The sequence below is a fragment of the Lagopus leucura genome, unplaced genomic scaffold (assembly GCF_019238085.1).
Source record: "Lagopus leucura isolate 7727_CA_CO unplaced genomic scaffold, USGS_WTPT01 Super-Scaffold_810, whole genome shotgun sequence".
NCBI classification, from domain to species: Eukaryota; Metazoa; Chordata; class Aves; order Galliformes; family Phasianidae; genus Lagopus; species Lagopus leucura.
This window is the reverse complement of record NW_024962261.1, coordinates 10,497,310-10,521,793: the sequence shown is the minus strand read 5'-3', so window position 1 is coordinate 10,521,793 and position 24,484 is coordinate 10,497,310. Positions and strand designations below refer to the sequence as shown.

The 24,484-nt window shown below is 41.3% G+C and overlaps 1 protein-coding gene across 2 annotated transcripts in view; it reads right to left on the bottom strand.

Moving 5' to 3' along the window:
- ZNF462 (zinc finger protein 462) overlaps positions 1-24,484 on the bottom strand; it is an 88,236-nt gene that overhangs the window by 32,141 nt on the left and 31,611 nt on the right. For both annotated transcript variants that reach the window (XM_042866154.1, XM_042866153.1), the window contains exons 2-7: positions 18,221-18,472; positions 12,169-17,651; positions 11,075-11,239; positions 9,271-9,374; positions 5,820-5,938; positions 1,891-2,082 (exon numbers count right to left, since the gene is read on the bottom strand). In XM_042866154.1, the coding sequence (XP_042722088.1) occupies positions 1,891-2,082; positions 5,820-5,938; positions 9,271-9,374; positions 11,075-11,239; positions 12,169-17,651; positions 18,221-18,440 (6,283 nt within the window). In that variant the 5' untranslated portion in view covers positions 18,441-18,472. The remainder of the gene's footprint in view (positions 1-1,890; positions 2,083-5,819; positions 5,939-9,270; positions 9,375-11,074; positions 11,240-12,168; positions 17,652-18,220; positions 18,473-24,484) is intronic.

Below are 24,484 nucleotides of genomic sequence, written 5' to 3'. Positions count from 1 at the left end.
GCAGTGTAACTTTTTTTTTTAAGCAATAAAAAGCAGAATACAATCACAAGATGTACCCTGCTTGTTGGATTAGTTTAAGCTATCATTAGCAAAAATAAAAGCTCAGTAAGTCTTCACTGTACCGTTCCACACAACCTCTTCACAAAAGGCATCCGAGAACAGCTGGTCAAAATCTTTTGATAAGATTCTGATTCTGACTCCAGAAATGACTTGCATAACCACAAAAATATTATTCATTTCTCTCTTCAAGTAAGTATTTCTATGCTGATTAGTTTTTTCTTCAAATTCCTTTCCACCATTTTATGCAACATTTACTTCTTATCTTCCTCTCTTTCTCATTTTACACTTATTTTTTGGGCAAAATAGGGAAGAAGGGAAGATGGGAGTCCAAAAATGCCACAAAAAATTATTGATAATATTTAAAACACTCCCTCACTTTGCCAGAAACAAACAAACAAAAATAGTTTTTAATAAGAAACGAACAAAAAATCCACCAAAAACTTCTGTCACACTTCTGGGAAGAATTGTTTTTTCCCCATTTCTAACACATTGCAATTCCCCAAAAATAGAAAGGTCTAAGCTTTTTCAGCTTCATCTACATTCTCCACCTGTGTGCAACTCATCCATGAATCACAGAATCCTAGCATGGCTTATGTTCAAAGGGATCTCCAAGCCCACCAGCCCCAACCCATGCCATCACCAGGGCTGTCCCCACCACCTCAGCTGCCCAGGGCCCCATCCAAGCTGGCCTTGAACACTTCCAGGGATGGGGCAACACAGCTTCTCTGGGCAGCTGTGCCAGGGCCTCACCACCCTCTGAATAAAGGATTTTCTCCTAATATATAAATTAAATATCCTCTCTTTCAGTTTAAAACAGTTCCCCCTTGTCCTGTCACTATCAGGCCATGTAAAAACACAATCCCTCTTCTATTTGTAAGCTCCCTTTAAATACGGGAAGGCTACAGTGAGGTCCCACTGGAGCATTCTCTTCTCCAGGCTGCACAAGTCCAGCTCCCTCAGCCTGTCTTCGTAGGAAGGGTGCTCCAGCTCTCTGATTGTCTTTGCAATTGTCTGACAGTTCCATGTATGGAATCAATACTTTTTTTGCCTAAAGACCTGCTCTCTTCTTATTAGGCAGGAGCTGATATCCAAAGCATACCTCATTACCTACCACTTAAAAAGTCTATAAACTTCATATGGTACCATGCAAAATCTCTTCTATGAGTTTGCATTTTGCCTGTTAACAACACCCTTTGCTGCTTTCTAAGTATCTTCTGGGTATTCATCTAGCACTAAGTGTTAACAGCTTTCAAGGAAAATATACAAAAGAAAACAGTTCTCAAATTCTCCTTCTTGCAGATGCAGCTTAGTATCTAGATGTACTTTTTTTGTCCTCTGTATTGAGAGCAAGAGGAATAATTACTTTTATTATCATTACATGTTCACATTTTAATCTTAATCTTATGATTTCACTGAAGTTCTCTAACAAGACAAAGGGCTGTTCTTCAGGAGTGTGGATGGAGTTAGATGATCCTTTTCCCACTGGCTATCAGTACAAGCTCTGCATTTGAAAATTTTCTGCAATTTAAATCTTGTTAAGAAGTAAAGCCAGCACTGAGATATTCTAAACTCAGCTGGTGACAGGACAAGTTAATGGGGTATGCACGAATGAGGATCTAAAAATCATCCTAAAATACCATGCATACTTCTGTTTTTGATGCAACTTCTGATTTTTATTAACAATCAAATGAAGCTGCTTTGTGGACAAGCTGCCTGCTCTACGTTGTTTTTTTTTTGGGGGGGGGGGGGGAGTTTTTTGGTTGTTGTTTTCAATCAATATATTAAGTGGCACCTTAGAAAATTAAATTCTTGCTCTGAGGCACCTCTTACCATTAGAGTCCTCCACTTCTTCAGCAGGAGTGTGGTTCTTGGAGGTGTGGTGGGCGTGTGAGGCTGCAAGGTTGACAATGCGGGGTCTTGGTAGTGTCAGTGCTTTCCCATGCACTTTCAAGGAATGCTCTTTCAGCTGGCTGATTGTCATGGTGGAAAATGAGCAGGAGGAACATTTGTAGGCATGTTCACCTGGGTGAGCGAAATACAGGCAAGTCATCAGCTCACAAAAGAAACAAAATGGGGCCCCCATACTTCTACTGAACTTGGCAGTAAAGTTCACATGGACTCCTTCAGCATCAGACTGATCCCTGACTGAACAAGCTATGTGCGTTTCCTTGCAGGAACAATCTGGAGTTTGCTCAATTTCTTGGACAGCTGTAGATCCTTGTAAAGTGGTCGATGCCAAAAAATAGAGACCAAAGTAGCAGCATGCCTGCGTTGCATGGTATGAGGAGAAAACAGACTGAGATGAAAATGGAGTCACTGAACTACAGCCTTTCCAAACGTTTTGGGGAGCACAGCAACTATAGAAGGTGAAGTCATTTGTTTCTGCATGCAGCTTAAAGAAGCAAGATGGACTAGAAAATGCTAACAGAGGTCCCTCAAAAAAAAAAAAAAAAAAAAAAAAAAAAAAAGTGCAAAAGAAAAAAGAAAAAGGCATTTACATTTGGGAAAGGACACATTTTCCTTACAAAAAACTTGCCACTACGCAGGAATAATCTGCACAAAACTGGTAACCAAGTCAAGGTCGGTTCACAACAAGAAGCAAACATGGCAATACCAAGAAAAGTGCATATCTGCAAGGCTATGTGAAAGCATGTTATGAAAAAGCACCAAAAGAAGTGAAGGAACAGAAGTAATGAACGGTAGTGAATTTAATTTTGAACACATTCCAAGCTACAGAGACAGCAAACAAAGGGAAACAAATCCTTAGATAAGATTTGTTTTGCATTAAGCATGGAGGCAATTGGAACACAAAGTGAAACTGTCCCAACAGAAACAGTGTGATTTTATACAGGTGCCAAGCTATTGTTTTGGAAGTGCCACTTCCGTGTACAAGAGTAACACTGGCCACATATGAGTTGTACACAAAGAGCCAAAACTAATATTGGAGTGAAATATTCATGAACAGTAACAGAAGAACAAGAGCTCTGGTAATGAATGAGGAGGAATATGTTTTCCATCTCTCAATAAATTTAGCAAACATGACTCTCAAACAGCATCATTTCCGACAACCACAAATACCTGAACCAAAAGGGAACATGTAAACATGCTTATTGAAGCAAGTTGGAGTAAGCACACCTGAAAAGATCAGCAACCATTATACAAAAAACATAGCACTCAGATCTCTCTTCCAGAAAAACTAATCTAATTTTTGGGATAAAACACAAACTCTCAGAAAGCCTCTTTCCATGCATCTGAAAGAGTCCAAACTGACGAAATGAGAAATTGTCTCGTGTGTGTTCAAATGGTATTCCTCATCTGCATATTACATCAGAGTTACGTATTAGTTTTACACAAACAGAAAAAAAACCCACCATATTTTGCATACCACATACAAAAACTTACTTAATGGAACAGGATAATACAAGGCCACAAGAAATTCCCGAAGTATATATGGTTAGCGAAATACAGTTTGTCAGAATAAGAAACTGTGGGACAACAGTGAGCACCAACCATTAGCTTAAAAGCATCAGAAGACATCAAAAGGAATACAGGATGATTATATATTAAGAAGTCTGGACACAATTAATACATGTATCCACTACTTATCAAAAACAGCTCAGCAGAATATCAGCATGAAAGGATGTATTTTATTCTAGAGGCAAGACTATAGTTTTGCTCATTAGAGTGCATTTTCAACTGCTAGTTTTGCACTTAAAAAATAATCATAATAATATACACACAAATAAATGCATGTAGAAATTTGAGGGGAGAGGACAGTATCAACACCTGATATATATTTGGAGTATTATGTTCCAGATTTCACAGAATGTGAGCAGGGCCACAATACTCTGGCCTTTAGAATTTTTCTGAACTTTAAAGATCTCCAGGAGACTCTAGACAAATAAATGAAGGGATATAGAAATTTCTATTTCTAAATAAACTGATAATAAGATGATTGACAGGAGAAAAAATGGCAACAAAAGAGGTTTTGAAAACCCTTGCATCACTGAAAAACTGGGGAATCTGAAGAATATTCTTCATTGTGTGTTATTCAGTAGTATGTATTTCTGAAGGACTAACTCTCAAAACACAACAAAGCAAAACTGAGTGAAAAACATCCAAGTAATTTTCTGTGATGCGAATATTTGTTTGGTAGAAATGGACTGAGGCAGAAACAGATCATAAGTCTTTGAAAACCCTATTACACAAGTCATTGTGCAAAACACTATCCAAGCAACCATGAAATTGTGTTCTCATATGATACAAAATATGGTCCTTCAAGGACTGTCCACTAGTCAAGTTCAATAGCATGAATTCATAATAAATAAAACAATACATGAAGAGGAGTATGAAATAAGTACCAGTTGCACGCAAACTTTGGCTCTAAAATTCAGGCAGGTTCAAACAAAGTAACGCAAAGAGTCCAACTTTACAACAGCATAAAGGAAACATTCTGTTTGGTGAAGATGAAGATCTGTGTCATCTTCATACAGGATGTGGAATTTTATAAACAGGAACTGCTGCATATCGTTGGACTGCCTAGAAAGTACAGAACGCCATAGTCCCATACATAATGAGGCTGGTAACAGACCAGCTAATCAACAACACCCATTGAAGTACAGAAAAGGGTGCTGGCACTAACTCTGCGACATTTGAAACCAGTATCAGAAATTGAGTGCAACCAAGATCATCAATCTCCACTACATTTTGTCAACAAAAAATGCCTTGAATCAGGGGGTGATAGTTTCCTTTAAAAAAAATAATCAGTAGACAGTTATGAACTCTTCCTGCCTTTTCTACCCCTTTTCACACCTTCCTCCTCCACTCCAACTATAGTGAGTATAGAGTGACAAATAATAAGACAAGGAACATACTTCTACCCATGTGTCATCTGTTCCAGTAGTTTCTATGTCTGAGTAACCGGAGACAACTGGTCTAGTTCGTGTTCTTTTTAGATCAGTCAGTATCCTATTATTTGTATTGAAGTGCATGTTTGGACTGCAGTTTGGGAAATGTTTTTTCATCTTTTTTAACCAGAAAGATGCAACAATAGGGAACACAGACAGCAGTTCTTGACTCCAATGTTCGAATAAGCCTTCAGCACACGATGTATGATGATGTCAAGAGTGTAGGGCCAAGGACAGGAGACAAGACATCTACCAGGAAATTTTGAGTCTCAAGCTTTTTAATAATCAAAGGTGCAATACTCTGTGATGACCTATCCTGCATGACACATCTCCTTCCCAATTCTGGTTCATCAGCACCATGTTTGCATTCATGTATTCTACAACACAACACAGAGAACTACCATGTGTGGTAAAAGAATGATGATGTTCTGCTGTATATAGACCTGATGTCTGCAGTCTTTGGCTTTACTATGAAAGCCACGTGACAGTCTCCCCAAAAAACATTCAGTTCACAAGCCTTTTCCCAAGTAAAGCACAAACATAAATATAAAAGAGCAAAGTTAAGACACTGCTGTAAGCAGACTGAATAAGTTCATTTATCATTTACAACAATGAAAATAGAATGGGCCATTTATGAACTATTCGTCTTGTTTAAAATTCTTGTCTTTCCAAAAACATTCAAACTTTCACCAATTCCAGTAAGTGCATAGGTTGGCCAATCCTGATTTGCCATAAAAATCTTACCCAAATTTGGTGACAAAACACGGGATTCAAACCAGCATCTCTGATGAGCAACAAGAATACACTGGCCATTTCTGTTGCTGGACTGCTAAACTAAGAGAGAAAACTTACCAGCATGAGCCTTGAGTATATGGGTTTTCAGGCGGCTATTGTAAGAGGACTTGAATGGGCACAATTTGCAACGGAACGGTTTATGGTGTCCATGATGGGTCTGCATATGACGATCCAGACTTGAAAAAGAGAAAGACAGAAAAGGGAAACATAAAAGAGTAAAACATTCAAGCTATTCCTCTAAATGCAAAGTAAAACTTAGCAATAATAAGTTAAATAAGAGGAATATGAAGCTCTTCTGCAATCTCTTTAAACTCAAAGGTCTGCCTACAGAATAAAGCAGAATCTAATCTGAAGAAAAGAAGCAGAGCTAACACCAATTCTGTTATGCAGAGAGCAAGCCACTTAAATAAACTTCTAGGACAAGATTAGTATAAATTAAATTATACCTGATCCAGACTTAAGAGACCAGCTGATAGAAACAAGAAATGTACAAGAACAGTAGAATTATCACTACAGAGATTTATTTTCCTGGCAGACATTTTTGTGAAAATACGCCTCTTTTCTGTCCTCTTGATGGTATATAGATAAAAAAAAAAAAGATATTTTTGACCAGCTTTAATGAGGAAGCCTTCTTTTGGTTACAGCAAAAGCAGATTAGCGATCCTACTCTGGGGAGGATGCCAGCAGGCTGCAGTTGATGAGTTCCGGGATTAAAAGGCAACAGAGTTTCAGGAATAACAGTGAGGGAGATCCTGAACAAAGCTCAACAAGAGAAGAAGGGGTGACTATGAGCAGCCTCAACTTTCTTCACAGAAATTGACAGCCTGAATATAGGGGTATGATCGCAACTTAGTCTCTCCACAGCTTCTTGTAACAGCTTAGAGAAATTTTGAAAGGAAAAAGGGCACTTTCCACAGTTTGTAAAAAAAGAACAAATTCATTGTAAGTCCTGCAGAGCTCGTCAGCTCCCACATTTTGGATCATAGTCTTCAGTTCACAATCTCAAGGTGGTAGGCAGGTAGCCTCAGCTTGTTTTGTAAACTTTTCTAGTAAAGCCTCTTCCTTGAAAACACTACTGTTTTGTTATTATGGTTAATTTCAGTCTCCTTACGTGTGGTGATGGAATGAAAAGGTAGTGCAGATTGGAGAACTGATCATTGGAAAAAACTATCCCCCCATTTACCAATTTAATTCTAGACACGCTTCAGGCTTATTTCCTTCTGCTTTACTTCGATCATCATGTTTTTATGGAGGATCAACATGCAAGTCAAGTGTAGGCTGTTCCAGCCTACTCTCACTACAGATTGTCATTGGATCTTTAGTACCACACTGTAGCACTTGAGACAGAAAATCCCTGTTTACGAGAGCGCTAAAGTCTCTATATTCAAAAATTTGATGGCAGTAAAAAAAAAAAAATTAGAAATAAATTTGTGTCTCCTTTCAGGGCCAGTTTATACAAATATAAGTTTTTTTAAAAAAATTGAGGATGAAGTTTGTGGAAAGACAAAATGTACAGCTTTTCTAGGCAAACGGGGAAATAAATGTCCCAGATACTAAGACACTTGAACAGCTGAAGTTGCAGAATTTCCAGGTCACAGACTGAACCAATGGTTGAGCAACAGGTGGGAAGGTGTAGCTAATCCAGGGAGCTCAGGTGCAAGTAGTGCACATGAGTGACTAGAAGGGGTGGAGCCTCGCAGTATCTCTTTGGATGAAAACTACGCTCCTCTTGAGCTGGTACTGGTTGTTGGAAGGGGTAAGCCAGTTTTTCTTTATTACCTGCTATTGTTTAACTCAAAAGCATGTTTTAAGTAGCCAATGATCTTACTGAACAGTTAAACAATCTGACAAAGATGTGTACAATACATATTCAAACTATTCTGTAATACATACCTTCAAGTGTTTTACATAGTAATACTTAAAACTGTATTCATGATCACACACATTGCCAGCACCATTCTTTCAAAGGCAGGTTAAGATTTGGTAAGATTTAGAAGAACAGTAGATGAATTAAATACTGATTTGGTTTCTTTCATAAACTTTATTTCCCAAGAGAGTAATTGCATCAGAAATAAAAGATGAAGACCACCTTGACAACAGCAGCAACACTTATTATCAAATGAACATGACAACTGCGAGTCATTCACCATTTCCTGGCTTACCAACACTTCTACTCATAGGACAATAGTTCATTCATTCCTAAGGTAGGTATTCATTCCTAAAAACTCTAAAAACAAGTCTGATTTTTGAAAGCAAACCAGCTGAGTAGGCAAATAGTAGGCCTACTGAGGTCATTCTCAGTGTCAGCCTGGGCTAAGCAAGGTGAAATATGCTCAGTAGTATCCACTCTTTCTCCCTTCCCCCCCCCCATCCCCTTTGTCACTCTTGACTGCTCAATCCCATGGATCTTTTCAATCTGTGTCATCAGCTTGCCATGGCATACCAAAAGAAATCTCGGTTTTTAATGTAAGGTGTATAAAAATGCATTTTACTGTGCTTTCCCTCCCACATGCATTTAATTGCAGTATTCACCAAGTTTTAGAATGTATCTGATGGTGTTATGAATGCCTATAGTGAATGACCACGTGGAGTACTTCTGTTAAGATAGTAAGGAAGCAGCTCTCTTCCCAGAATCTAGAGAATGTTTGTCACATGTATAATGTGTCACAGAGGAAACACTGTCAGTTCTAAATGTCTTCAGAAAAGACCCTTTTACCTCCTTTTTGGCATATACGTATATTTTTTTGAATTCTCATATATATATATACATATATATATATGAGTGTTTATATATATATATATGAGCTTTATAATTATACATAATATATATATATTATATATATTTATATACAATTATAAAGCTGATGGCAAAGTCAATTGCTAGGAAGAAAATCAGAAGGAACCTGCCTATTTATTATGACTTCATATTTTCATTATGCAAAATGAGACAAAGAAACAGGCTGATGAAGTCACATATGCCATGCTGGTATGAAACTGAAATGTTTGTAGAGTGAAAACTGCACATCATGCTTAAGGAAGAAAAATGTCAATTTTTAAAGGAAAGTTTATGATAGCTATTTAACATGAGAAATGAAAACTCAACTGTCAGAATGTTGTAGTCATTGTGAACAATATAGTTGTGCACATCAGAAGTTCACTATATATTAAGGATTAAAAAGAAATATACTTCACTCTTATTCACTTGCCAAGTCGCATGCATTTGGCAGGGTTTCATAAGTGGTGGGATTCACAGTTTACCTGCTGAAAGCAGCTGTGTTATTTGCTTGCATGCTTTTCTTCTACATGCAGCAGAAAGGGGCTTAAAAAAAAATCAGGCTATATAGATATGTCCTTTTATAAGCAAATGCACACAAAGATAGTGCAGAAGACACCCAAATGCTGAGACAAGTGTTGCTCAAAATCAGCTTGAGGGTGCTTTTCAGTGTCAACCTATGAAACAGTAGTTCTAGTCAGTGCTTCTTTTGAAAACAAAAAAGCCACAACTTACTTGTGCCTGAAAGCAGAGACAAAGGAGCAATACTGGCAGCTGTACTTGTCTTCCCGGGTAAACATGGCCAAAGCCAAGTGACTCCTCTCGTGAGATCGCAGACCCTGCATAGACATCAAAACCCGGTCACACTGGCTGCAGTGGTAGCCCCCAGGTCTGGTTTCATCTTCCAAGAATGCTCCAGATTCAGCTTCTGCAAATTCCAGAATGCCAGGGTCTTTGGCTCCCTCAAAACCCTCCAAAGTTGTGTTTGAAGAATCTTCAGCTTCCTGCTAAAAAACACATACCACCCCAAAGCCATCAATTCTCTCTCCCTTCTGCCCCTCAGGCTTTCCCATGTGCTCATTTTAATACCTAGCTTTCCCACTACGCTATTTTTCTAAATATATCCTTATTAATGGCTTCCTGAAATATGGGCCTACTCTTGGAGGGAAAATAAAAGTCTCCTGATAGTCAAATAAAGCAAAAAGACAAGAAACTGAATCAACTTTCAATAATCTCTACATGAATCTTCTAGACCTGATCAGTGAAAACTTGCTAAGATATAGAGTAAGTTCACTTCAGCTCATTTTCACATAGCTTTACAATATAGCTACTCTACAAACTAAGTCTACTCTGCTTTACTACGTAGTTGCCCATTAGGGTCAAATTCACAAGAAAGTGCTCTAAGATTCTAGAAATCTTCTTAAAAAAAATAAACCTAAGTATTTTCTTATTCACTTTCTTAACTCTTCTGTCCTTTCATTCCTCTGAACAAAGCACATACTTTTACAGCAACTTTAAAAAACCTGTAAGAGTATGTATCATGTTCTTTTAGCCTTGGATTTCAGATTTTGTTCCCAGCTGCATAGTATCTTTTCATTCAAAAGATGTCATTGATCCCACATCAAATTCATATGAGAAGCAGGGAAGAGAGGAAATTGTCTGAAAGGAGAGAAGCCTCCCAGTCTGTCAATACTGTCAGGTAAAGTAAAGGAAGGGCAGCTGTAGGGCAAAGAAAGCTCTCTGGAGGAAGCATAAGCTAGGCCTTGAAGGATTCTGCTTCCTTACAAATCATAGTTGGTGTCATGAAAAAAGCATCCTAAGTCATTGACACTTGCAGCAGGAATCTTTACCAAACTGCAGCACAAGGAGAAGGAATACACAGCTACTTCCTACAGCCTTATTGTACTTGCTCTGTCTCTGCTGATATATAGAAATCAGGCTGTGATGCAAAGCATATCCTTGGAGATGTTCCAGAAGACAACTTTTTTTCACAGGGAGAAAGGAATGACATTCTTACAGCTAATAGCCTGAATGGTACCACTGGGTCAGCTGGCCAGCTGAACGTTTTGTTTGGAGCCAGCAAGGAAATTTCCTGTAGAAAGGCATACCATAAGTAACTTCATCCGTCTGAATGTGCACACTTACTCTTCTTTAAAAAAAGAAAACCAAAAAAAACAAAAACCAAAAACAGCTCTTTCACGGTTTAACTAAGTAGCAAAGTAGCCCACAATAGCTGAGAGAAAGCCTCCTGCTCATAAACCAAGTCTTTCGGTCATCAGCGACATCAACTCCTTTGCGGCTGAGAAGAAATGAGAATTAAATAGTCTTCGTGCCCCTAGATCAAGAGTGGAAAAAAGTTAAAACATCTTAAAATAAACAGCATGCACTGCAAGAATTAGATTAAAAAATCATTCTGAACTGGAATAACTGGAATGAATTGGAATAACAGTCAACTACACGAGAGGCCTCCACAACTTTTCAATGAGTCCTTAATTTTAAACAATGCAAAAAGTCGCTGTCACAGTTTTAAAATTCTCACCTTTACCGTAGCTGACACAGAAGAGACATTCCCATACTGGACATGTTTGCGGAGGTGATTACAAATGGCTCGAAGTGTTGGATGGACTTCCACACAAAATTTACACTTGTAACCAACCACTTTCCGCTCTTTAAGTTTTGAAACATCTTCCAGGTGTCCAAAAGCCTATGAGTACACAAGCACAGATCAATTCATACACTGAAGTGCTTTGCTATCTCATTTTTAGGAATACAGACTAGATTTTACAGCTGGAGAGAAATTATGCTTAATGTACAAATCAAGTCTTGAGAAACAGCAAGGTCAATTTTTGCTGATGTCCATTAATGCCTCCATAATAACAGGGCTGAACATCTGTGCAACTGAAACTTTCAGTTTCAGCATAACAGTAGTACTCCAACAGACAATGCAATTTGACCTGAAATTGTGCTCTTTCATGACACCTCTACTTCCCCAGCAGCTGCAAAGATATTTTCTGCAGCAACTGTATTCCTCAATAAAGCAGAAAGAAAGGAGTGTGTGAGCAGGATAAAAGAGCACAATTTGTTTTTCTGATTATGGGACACTTGTCCAAAGCTTCAGTCATCAGACAGATTTCTGTCATACAAGCATTTAGTGGTTTATAAAAGAAAGTTACTATAATAAACATGATTGCGAAGTAAACTAAAGTGTTATCCAGTGATACACTTAAAATGGGAATGGGACATTTTATAAAAAATCTAATACATGGCTGCCTTGCAACAAAAGAACAAGGAACTGCGAGATCCAGATGGCCTTCCAGAAGGGTAGGAGGAAAGTAAGATAAGGAGAATATTGAAGGAAGCAGTTAGAAAGCTCAGGGCCTCCCACGGAACCTAGGGAGGGGTGGAAAACGAAGGAAAGGATGAGGAAATTAAAGCAGAATGTGTAATTGACTTATGGAGCTCAACTGGCAAGCTGAGTCATTCATTAGCCTGTGGTCATTTGGCTGTCAAACAGAACATGCAAGTGGGCATTAGTAACAGGCAGCCTCTTGGGGTGCAGAAGGGTAGTGTTTTTGTTTTTCTCTCTCAGCAGGGAAGGGAGAACAGGGAAAGAGACCAGACACAGATCCTTACCCTCTCTTGTTTGAAATCTGCAAAAGCACCATCTGCGTATTTTTGCTTGCTTAGAAGCTGCTTCCTCCTCTCCTGACGTTTGGCACGTTTCTGGAACTCCTCATTGTGACCATTCAAGTGTGCAGTCAGCTCTGCTGTGCTATGCAATTTCATATCGCAGTGCTTGCACTGGTAGACAGCATTCTGAGAGCGGGTGCCACTTCCCAGTATGGTAAAGTCTCTCTTCAAATCCTTGCTGTGGTGGTCAGTGTAATGCATGCACAGCAGCTCCGCTGTGCTGAAGGACAGCTTGAAACATTTTATGCACCTGAAGGGAAGCCACTCAATTTCCTGAGTCTCACTCTCCACTTCAGGCTTCTCAAACTCATTCCTCTCCTCAGCTGGAGTCAGCTTTTCATGCTCATCAGCATACACGGCAGTGAAGTAACCCCCAAGCTTGCTTGCATGCTGCTTCTTCGGGAAAACACCAGGGTGACGCTTCATGTAGTGGGACACAATGCCCTTTTTGCTGAAGGACTGGAAGGAACAAAGCGAGCATTTCTTCTTCTCTACAGCTCTCCTCAGCTCCTCACTTAACTGAGGAGTGTCATCTTTGGGAGGAGATGGAATGATCACTTTATTGGGTTTGTCGCTTACTGTCCTGGAGGCTGCTAAGCAATGAGTGTAGTAAGCATCAATGTCATGTCTTTTCTGGTAGTGTGCCGCAAGCCCTTTGCGAATAGGGTTGGTGTAGGAACACAAAGCACATTTGAAGAGGTTGTTCTTGCCCTCTGGCTGTGCCCGGACATTGTTATGTTTGATGCGGTAGTGCCTGGCTATCCCCTTCCGGGTAGAGCAAAAATATTTGCAGAGCTGACACCGGAAAACTGTGTGAGACACTAAATGAGAACTGGAGAAATGAGGCGCTGCAACAGAGATTTCTCCAACATCCTCAGCAGCAATTTCTGGAGAGGCCTTGATTTCAGTCACCATGTCTGGCTCCAGGGGAGCAGATACTTTTGGTGGTGACTGGGCAAAAACATCAAATTCAGGCTGATTGTGATATTTCTCATAGTGAATTTTGAGCTTCTCCAGTGTTCCATGAGTGTAAGGGCACAGTTTGCATCTATAAGCACCATAGCCTTGCTTAAAAATCCTACTTGTCTCTTCCACATCATTCTGAGTAATATCAGTTGACTGCTCCACATCATGCACAAAATCTTCAGCAGTGACCTTTATTGATGGGTGCCGCTTCTGGTAGTGTGTGAGAACGCCATGAATGCGTGTGTTGATGTATGGGCAGTGTCTACACTTGTACACGGCCCCTGGGTTAATGTCTATATCCTGAGCAAAGTCTGCAGCTTTCACTTTCATGCCAGGATGTTTTTTGCCATAATGTGTCAGAAGTCCATGCAAGTTGTTGTATTCAGACTGGCAAACTGTACACTGATAAGGAGTAGAGGAGATGGCGGGGTTTGCAGAAGCCAGCTGCACAGTTTTTTCCTGGGAAAGGCTGGGATCCTCTGCACACTCTGCTTCCTGGTCCATCTGTGAAGTTGTTATCTGGTCTTCAGAATCCATCCTGACCCCAGCTTCATCAGACTGCGTGCCAGATTTCTCAGCAGCATCTTTCTCCTTGATGATATCTAGCAGCACAGATTCATCCCCGTTCATAGCCCAAGGGTGAAAAGCTTGGTAGTGATTAGTAATATCCCAAATGGAAGATGCTTCAAAAATGCAGTCTCTGCATTTATAGGTCTTTGCTTCTGCTGGCAACACTAGGGCAGGAGGGGAGGGATCGGGACCTGCCCAGAGTTTAGTGGCCATGTAAGTATAGTCAACATAATGCTCAGGATGTCTCCTTTGGTAATGCACAAGCAAACCACTTGGCTCTGTGTGTGAATAAATGCACCACTCACAGTGATAACCAGCCTCTATCAAGCCATCCAAAAATGCCCATCTCAGAATAGATGTAACCGTGGCCTTCAGGTTTGGGTGATCTTTCTTAATATGCTTCCTCAATGCATAGAAGTAAGGTGATGTATAGCTGCACTGCCTGCACTTGAGGGCTCTCAGCTTGGACTTGTCCCGTTCAGTGCTAGAGGTATGAGCAGACACACTGCCAGATGATTTCTTCTGGCTGCGATCACAAAGGCTTCTAATGGTGGCTGTGTGCTGTCTAATCACATCTGCATTAGCTTTGAAGTCACGATGCTTCTTTTGATAATGAATAAGCACTCCTTTCACGGTTCGGTTTCCATAATCACAGTGTTGGCAGAAAAACATTTCATTCTCGGGAGGATTCACAGAGGTTTCAGAACCACCTCGGCTCAACTGTTGCATTGACACTGGTGGCCTCTGTATACCAGGTGGCAGCTCACCAGCCCTCATCATTGCTGCAGTGGGAGGTGCCTGTCTGATATATTTGGCAGTGACCTTTATCTCTGGGTGCCTTTTCTGGTAGTGGACAAGCACTCCCACAACTGAGCGGTTGCTGTATGAACAGTGTTTGCAATAGTAAAGTTCAGTAGCAAGGTCTGGGGGTGGTGGTGGGGGAGGTGGAGAAGCCAAGTTGGACAATTTTGGGGAGACGGGTGTTCCCATCTCAAATGACATCTGGGCCAGAGCAGAGCCCCTATCAACAGAGACTACACGCATTGTCTTCTGAATTCTGAAATACGATGCTTTTTCTTCGGGGTGCTTCTTCTGGTAATGAACCAAAACTGAATGCATATTAGGGCTTGCAAATGAACACACATCACAGTCATAAACAACCACACTATTGACTGAAGGTTCCTTTTGATTTTCACATTCAGGGCTAAAACTCTTGGCAGCATTTTTGTTAAAGCCAGCTGGCACACCAGCCCCGCGAGCCACGGGGGTAGAAGTTGCCATAGTTTTTGGAGCAGAATTCAAGATCTCTCTTAGTGTTTGAGACTCTGTATTTAGTCCTTCTTGCTGCTCAACAACATAACTTGAAAATATCATTGCATTGTTAATTTTCACTGTGGGATGCATTCTTTGGTAATGTGGCATCAGGCTTCTAACATTTGGGCTTGTGTAAGAGCAGAAGCGACAGCGATAGATCAAATCAGAATGATCAAAGTTCAGTACATTCATAGCTTCAGGGTGATGCTCTCCATAATGCTGCTGCAAGTCTTCAAAGTTTGTGTAGTCAATATAGCACTCAAGACATCGGTATACTGCACTATGATCATTGGGATCCAAAATATACCTAAAGCTGAATTTAATATAAGGATGCATTCGCTGGTAGTGGGTGCTAACACTCCGGGCAGATTTGTTGCTGAAATCACAGTGTTTACAATAGTAAAGCCTGCCAGAGTCATTGAACTCTGCATTCTCGTTGTTCTGATCAGTACCATACATGTTTGACTGGCCCCCCAGAACAGAGGCATTAGGACTCTGATGTTCCTTCATGCTGACGGAAGAATAATAATCCTCCTCATCTTCTGATAGAGTGAGCTCAATCTCTGCTCCATTAGCAGAATTGTAATCATGCTGCAAGCTTCTGAAGTTTGTCTCCTTCTGGGAATCATTAGCCTCTCTTCCCCACATTTGCTGTGGAGCATAAGAACTGGAAACTTCTATCATTGGTTCTGTTTGCTCTTCTTCTCTGTCTAACTCCACTTCTATCTCCACCTCATTGTCTTCCTCCTCTTCCTCATCATCCTCTACATTAATCACAGCATCTTCTTGCTGTTTATTTTGGCTGATTTTGCTCTGCAGATTACTCGCTATTTCATCAATTCTAGTTCTCTTTTTCACTGGCGAGAGATCTAAAGGGAAATCGTTTGACACCTTCCGAGGGGCCTTTGCAACAAAATTATTTTTAGATGAGAGCCCAAGGATTGAGGTCTGGCTCTTTTTCACTGTGCTGGCAGATGTGTGAGCATCTGCCTCACTCTCTTGCGGTGCGTTGGATGGTGGTCCATCGTATTTTGGCAAGTTGTCACAGAATGAGTGCTTGTGCTGCTGATGAACTCTCAGGCCTTTTAAAGTTGTGGTGGAATAGTTGCACATTGTACACTTGTATGGATGCTGTGAGTGGGGCTGGGGTGATTGCTGTTGTTGCTGTTGCTGCTGCTGCACTGGTTCCATCATCCCAGCAGACTTCCTACCATTTACATTTCCACTCTCGTATGACACTGCGCTGTCGTTCAAAGAAGAGGCAATGCTTTCAGCCTGAGAATTCACAGTGTCCCAGTCTGATGTTGCACCTGTATGGCATTGCTTGTGGGCACCAAGTTTTAATGAACTCTTACAAGTAAAAGGGCATTCATCACACTTGTATACAGCCGTCTTCCCTGACAGGTGGATATTCTCAATGTGACGGGAAATGCTTCTGCGGTGCATCGTCAGGAAAGGGCAAAAAGGGCACTGGAACCTGTTCATATACCTTCTAAAGGGAATTCCCTTTGTCTCCAATAGTTTGTTGCCATCGGATCCCATCAGCTGCTCTGCGGACATTCCTGTGGTCTGGTGATCCATGGAGTTCAAGCCATTCTCGCTGTCCATTTCATTTAGCTCTTCATCTGAGCTGGAGTCATTTAGCATACTGTTTGTTTCCAGGTCAGCAGAAGAATTTGTCATATCAGCAATTCCATAGCGGGATCTGTCAGACAAATTAACTATGCTCGAGTTGTGAGGTGACTTAGGCTTCATTTGAGGATAAGACACAGAAGAAAACTTGGAAGATGTAGAAGAGTTGGGCCTGATAAGGGAATTGCCCATAGAGCTCCTGAAGTTTGAGACATTAGCATTAGACATCTCACGTCCCGTTGTGTTCATGGAAATATAATTAGAGTTTGGGGAGGCATTCTGGGCACTCTTATTCTGTACGTCAGGTGCACTGGTTCCTTCTTGTTGCTGCCTCAGGCTTGACAGTATTTTCACCATGCTGCGGTGCTTCTTCATCATGTGGTCACACCAGCGCTCCCTTCGAGGTGTCTGGTAGCTGCACCATTCACAGCAAAAGTTGCCCCTAGACTTTGTCAGGGGCTTGACCATGGACTCCAAAATGCTCCGCTCCACCACCTCTGCAGGCAGCTCCTTGCAGGGTTCCTGCACTGGCACAGAAGCAGATGTCGATTCAGATATAGCAGTGGAAGCTGCAGGGGGAGTTGAACTCTCTTTCAGGTTGTTTTTGTGATACATTTTCTGGTGCTTAATAATCCTTGCACGCCTGGGTGACTTGTAGGTGCAGAACTGGCAACTGAAAACTTTGCCAAACCCTTCATGCATCATGATGTTGTAATTTAAGGAACTAGCGGAGGGTGGCCCCACTGAGCTCCCCCCAGCCTGTGCTCCATGAACCTTGCGTGTATGCTCTATAAGGAGGTTTTTGGAACGGAAGTAACGCACACAGAACTTGCACTGGAAAAATTTGTTGGTTGGTTTAGGATTTGGAGCCATATGCTGACCATAGAAAGTCTGGCTCTGGCTATAGTAACTTCCAGTTCCCATCTGACTTGTTGCATTTTGCCCTAAAATGAGAATCAAGGTGAATATATAAATAAATTATAAAAAAAAAACCAGAGGCTTTTTCTCCACCCACCCTGTATGGTTAAGAATACAACTGCACCCTGTACAGGTAATAATCACACCAGGATTCTCTCACTGATTTATGGTGAGATCTATGTATCTGGCAATGTTCAGAAGAATGATGACTGTGCAGAACATGTACACACATATGATACTGTGCGCAGGCTGGGATAGGCCATTTCCAAAATCATCTATGGGGGAAAAAAAAAATCTAGTATACTAATAAAATTGAAAACTCTGAGGAGCTTCATGGTGATGAAGAGCAATGAAAAACTGATGAACAAAAGCATTTTGAAGCAACAGATGAAGAACAGCTAAGAAATAAAACTATCCTCCATATTTGTACTTGCAGAAAAAGCTGTGGTCAGAACCAACATGCCTGAAGCTAAATACCTGTTTTGTTGCCACAGCAGTAAGGATAATGTAATTTTTACAGTCAAATTAAAAGTATTAGCTAAATATACACTGAAGTAAGCCACATGTGAAATAGGAGGTTAGAATTGAGATTTACCTGCTATTTCATCTGCAATTGTAAATTCATCCTTTACAGAAGAAAATTCAACTTCAGTCTGGTTGCTAGCATTCATGGAACCAGACCTTGGCTGGCTAGGACTTTCCTCAGAGACATCAGTTGGCTGCAGAAAAGCAGTGTGAACATCCTGGATGTGAGCTTTTAGGTCTTCGTAAGATGGAGCTCGAAAATCACAGCCATCACACTGCAGCACCTCCATGATTCAAGAATGATCTTTTACATGAGAAAATTCTACAGGAGAGAGAAGATGTGAAGAAGAAATGTTTTACAATAGTGCCATTTAAAGGAATTCTAAGAATAGGTAAGGTCATGTTTGTAAAGACAGTAGTTTCCAGAGATTCCATAACTACTTCAGTGTAAAACTCAATCAGTACTTACTACGAGAAAAGGAATCAGTTAGGATTCACATGAAGTCCTACCTAAGTAGCTCACAAGTTGCTGACTAAACACTACAGTCAAGTTTCTGACAAATAACTGTTGATTCAACGGACTTTGTTCCCTTGGCTTTTCCATTACACTAGACAGAAGTCTGTTTTGTTCAAAGACCAGAACTTGTACACTACAGAAAAAGCAAATTACTTCTAAACAATCACACATTCAAAATTACATTCAGAAAACAATGGCTTCTGCATCTATGTCCCACTCTAACACATCCTGGAAGGTGAAAAAGCACCGTCTGCTTTACTTTCAAAAGATTAAAAGCCTCCAGAGAAAAAAAAACTGTGTTTCTGCTCAACACTCTGATAGTACTGATGTTGGTGGAAAATCTAGACACAAATGCAAGGTGAGATACAGCTACTCTGTGAACTCAAGGTAGAATGGTTTGTTCTGCCTCAACTTCACCAAGGCTTTGTGAGAGATGACAGGGAATTTCATAAATGTATATAGATGTCTAATGAGTGAAAGTCAAGTGGACAAAGCCAGGCTCTTTTCAGTGGTGTTCAGCGATGGGGCAACAGGCAATGGGTAGGAACTGGATCATGGGAGATCCCAATCTGAAAGTGAACAAAAACTTCTGCTGTGTGGGTGACAGAGCACTGAAACAAACTGCCAGAGGAACTGTGGAGTCTCCTTCCTTGTAGACATTCAAGATCCATCTGGACACTTTCCTGTGTAACTTACTGTTGTAGGGAACATGCTTTAGGAAAGGGTTTGACTTGATGATCTCCAGAGGTCCTTTCCAATCCCTACCATTCTGTGATCTCTGTTCTTTGGTAAAATGTATACTGCTTCATTTGAGCATATTCTGGAGACATCACCTTTGTGAGATATTTGGGAGAAGGTGAGGACTGTAGGAAGATAAGGGAAGGCAATAGGAATAGGGATATTGCTGAAATACAATGGAAACATGTAACAAAGACTTATCCCAGAAACACTATGGCTTTCTTGATATGCCATGGGTACCTTGAAGTACCAACTAACATAAGCCATGGCAACACGAAGTACAGAGGTTCAGCTTGTAAAACAGTTAATCCTGTGTCAAGAGTTGTATATTTAAGCACTGCCATAAGGGTGAGGAAACACAAAGCACAAGCAACACAAAAGCCTTAGACTCTCCTACTTCACGCAATACTTAGGCACCAGAGCAATGGGTGTCTAAATACTAAACAAAATAATTACTTCTTCAGTTTCCACATGCTCTGCTGGGCTGGGGATAATCCGGTCATTCCAGAGGTCCAAGGTACAAGAGTAGCCCAAAACTCTAAAAATTTCATGTCTATTTCATGTACAGAGTACAGAGCTACTTCTACAGTGAGAAGGCTCCAAAACACTAATGCACTGAAATAAGAGAGGATATTGCATCAGGATTTTATATGAAAGAATGTTTCTTCTGATAGCCTGCTAAAGTAAACTTCTAGTAAGTCAAATTCTGGAGAGTCTGAGCACACAGGCTCTCCACATATTTACCTACGGTTCTTTGCAGGCTGCACTGTGTTCCTCCCTCCCCACCGCCCTCCCTCCCACCACCAATATAGAAAATGAACGCTGTACCAGCTTCTATTCGGATAACAAAGTTACAATAATCGAGATACTCGAGCCTTTATGTGCAAGCACCAGACCAAATTGTGTGGAAGAGGTTGCTATCTGCTCTGGATCAAATTACAGCAGTGAGTGAAGCCCCACCCCACGTCTCCTTTAGCACAGTCCATTAGACCTGAAAACAAATTTTTCCATGGAGCAGACGACTCCTGCATTTAGAGCACTTCACAGAAAAGCAGATCATCCAGTTTTCACTACCCATCCCCCCAAGCTTAGTCCTTTCATCTCAGCCAAACAAGCCACAGCTCTGCTGAATGTGTTTATCACACTTTCAAGAGATATGAGCCCCTGCGTCACTGAAGCTTTAAGACTCACTAAGCTGCCCTAGTCCTCTGAGCTTTGGAAGCAGCCATTTTAGCTCAGACAACTCCAGTACTGAGAGGCTCATAGCTTCTCGCCCGTGCACAACATGGCCTCACTTATCTCAGCTTCATCTCAAGCACACCACGTTTGTTTTTCTTCTTTTTTTTCCCCTTTTTTCCTCCTCTTCCTTGAGTGATGCTTGAAAAATCAGCATCCCCAAGACACAGCTGCACTTCTCCTGCACGCCTTGCACCCCAAACCATGTCGCTGCTGTCCCCCTGCTCTGCCCAAGCAGCACCTTCTCTCCCTGAGCAGACCGCCAGCAAGTATCTCCCACGGTTGGTTCCCTGTCCCATGGATGACATATGTGACAGTTCAATAAAAAAAACACGGCATTACAGCATCAAGACTCTGGTCCAAGCTGTCCTACAGGCAAAGGCAAGGCAGAGCCGAGCCTCCCAGCAGGAGGAGGGCTCGGGGCGGGGGGGGGGGGGGCGCCGTGGGGGCGGGGGGGCCTCCAGTCCCTAGGGAGCCCTCCAGCCCGGCGCAGAAGACACACCACCCCGCTCCCCTGTCAGATTCCAAAGTCTAATGACCTTTGTTAATCACCAGCCAGCCCGTCTGCATCAGCAAACCCTGCCAGCAGACACACCCTTCAACACAAAGGCTGTAGCTATGCCTTTTAAGAGAGGTTCTCTGAAAGCTCCATTGTGTGGTAGAGAAGAAAAACAACACACACACACAAATCTCTCTTCCCCCTGTCTCCAGCCCCCGAAAAACTTCAGACCCTTTAGAAACACCATCACAAAGTGCTTTCAGCTCAGTGTCTCTTTTAGAAGCTTCAGGACAGCTTACAAAATGGAAAACCAGGAGAGCAAACCTGAAGTTCTGAAAAATAGAATGCTGGGAGCTTCAAGAGATAAAAAAACATCACCATCCCACCTGCAGCAGCCACAATTCTTTCATACGCTGATGCTTGGAGAAGGCATCCTCGATGCTGGCTTTCGTCTGGACAATCTTAGAGCAATAACACTACCTTTCTGCTACAAATCAGAAGGAGCAGTTGAGAAATCACTAATTGCTGCTGATTAAAATCTAATGAGGACTTTCTAATGGGTTCTAGCTTGTAATGTCAGCAGGAGCTATCTCACAAAGGTAGCACCAAGTCATAGACAAGGTTAATCTTATGCTGTTACGAGGAACAAACATCAGGCAAAGCTCCATGGATTTCTATTTTATGTTTTTTGCTGGGTATCGTGCTGAAAGCAAGATGAACCAATGTGGTGAGGAATTCTGCTCTACCGTTCCCACATTTTTTCTTTAAAATTTGAGCATTTTACAAAGACGAAGAAAATCAGAAACTGGCAGTCTGAGCTCATATATCAAAAGAAACTGAAACACAATGTGTGTCTTTCTTCTTCACTGTCTGCATGGAACACGGAACAGAAAGATCCACCTACCCACCAGGGAAGAGCATTGTCAGTGCAGATGTTAATACACTGGGAAGATGTACAACCCAAGCAAAGGAGATAAAGCAAGATTTGCCTGTTTTTCAGTCATTACCAACTAAAACAATACTTTCCATATATCAAGCAACACCACCTTCTATTTTTAATTTGCTTAATAAAAAACACATTCCATAATCCCTTAAATTTTCACATAACACTTAAAAAAAAAAAAAAAAAAGAGGGGGAATGAAGGCATAGGTGAGAAGGGAGTTATCAAAACCATTAGCTCAAAAGCAGAAGAGGAAGCCTGGAAAGAAAACAGACAGACTAAACAACAACAAACAAACACAACCACCATGAAATGAATCCATAAATCCTACAATCCCTCTAACACATTCACAGCCAATCTCTTGAGAACCACATTGCCCAAAGATAATGTGATTTCTAAAATACTCTTACTAACGTGATGCTAACCTCACCAGATTATTAAAATGCCATTGTCTGACTTAATTTGCATTTAGAACCTCTTGATAAAATGTATGGCTTTAATGTTTAATGTGGAGAAGAGGTATAGTCATTTCCCTCAGGAGCAAAAAGCTCCCAAAACATTGAGTGCTAGAGATTCTGAAAGCCATGTAGTTTTAAAACCCAAAGTTGAGGTGTCAAGTTGTTTTCAACATCCTTCTCTAGGCTCCTAAACATGCGAGGAGAACATCAGAGAGACAGTTGCATTAGATTTCTAGGTTTTTGAAAATCCAAAACAAAAGATAATTGTGCTTGTTAAACAACAGTCATTACAGAATTTGGCAGCAGCCAAAGTAGTACAAATCATTATGTTTAAGTTTGGTTTTAAAGCTTCAAAATACAAAATTAATTGTGACGCCTAAGGCGCTGACCTCAAAATTGAGCTTCTGTGGTTGACTACCCACCCGTTGTATTTTGAGAAGGAGTCAGCAGTGCTTCTAGAAGTTAAGAATATGCACATGCACAACCACAACTGAAAAGGTCACTCAGACCACACACGCTGTGTGAATCCAGCTCAGTATTGGTAACGCTACATTTAAAATAATCACCAGAATTCCAAGCCTTCCTACAGGCAGATGATCAGACACCTCTTCATCCCTACCTCATACAGGCACATTGCACAGTTTTTAACTTACTGCTGAGGAGGAGCTGAAAAAAAAACGCTGAGATCCTGGCACTACTCACATGGCTACGGAAGCAGGAACACCGCCAAGCCTGCTTTCACCTGACAGGGCTCCCAGGGAGACACAGCATGTGTCAGGGCCCTGAAGGCACTCACTAGCTTTGCTGCCCAGCGATCTGTGCCTCTGCCAAGCTCTCCCATGTACTAGAGACCCATTCCAGCCCCACTGAGGCCTTTATCGTCCTGCCCAAGGCACAGGATTGACTGTTAGGTCCTCAGTCATGTCCAGGGGCTGTGGGTCTGGTCTACAGCTACCCACAGCCCTGTCCCCAAGGAGATGCCCCAGTGCCTGGGCCCTGTGCTGTGTCTTGGGAGAGTCCCATTTGCCCCTCATCTATCAGTGTCTGAACAAAGTGTACTCATCGAGATTGGAGTCACAGATCACACTGAACTCACTGGAAACTTCACTGCTGGTCTTATCTTTTTCTTTTTTTTCTTTTCTTTTTGTTGTTGGAAACTAAGCCACCAGAAAGAAACTACCAAAACACTACAGAAAAGTGACTCACAGGCAGCTCACCAGAGACAAAAGCTTTTGAGAAATCCCACGGGCAACGCCACAGAACAGGCATTCCTCCCTCCTGCAGAGGCATGGGTTTCAGGAGGCGCCTCTGACTACAGCTGTGAGGGCCTCTGCCAGCGGTACCATCCGCCCTTCTCTCAGTGCCTGGTTCAACTCGTATATCGAGGGGCTGCTAGTCTGATGGTCTCACTAATTTGCTTTTGCCTCATTTATTTATTTAAGGTGAGACTCTTTTCATAACACAAGATAGCAATGGAGGAAATAGGCAAAACAAGTAGAATCATAGGAACAGTGCAGAATTTGAGGAATTGGAAACCTGAAGGCTATTCCAACAGCAGGAAGACAGCTTCATCTTTAATTTATAAGAATAACTCAATGACTCCGCACCCGTCAAGTTTTGAAGATTCCTGGTCCTCTGACGGTTGACTTTGGAGTCACTTGTTCAAACTCATATAGGCTGAACTTTAGTACTGTTTCTTTTCCACCCTTTTTTTTACTGGGGCAGACGGGGAAGAGGAGGAAGGAATCTGACAGAACTTAACACTGATGAGACCCCATGGGTTGGTTGCAACTGTTCACTCATATATATGGTAAATTTTCTTATTTTCATGTAAGTATTTACAGTAAGATATTATCACTGGGTATAGGTTTTACTGTCAAAATTTCCATTCTTATGTCCAGTTTAGGACCATTTATGGTTATTATCAACAGTTATGCCTATGAGA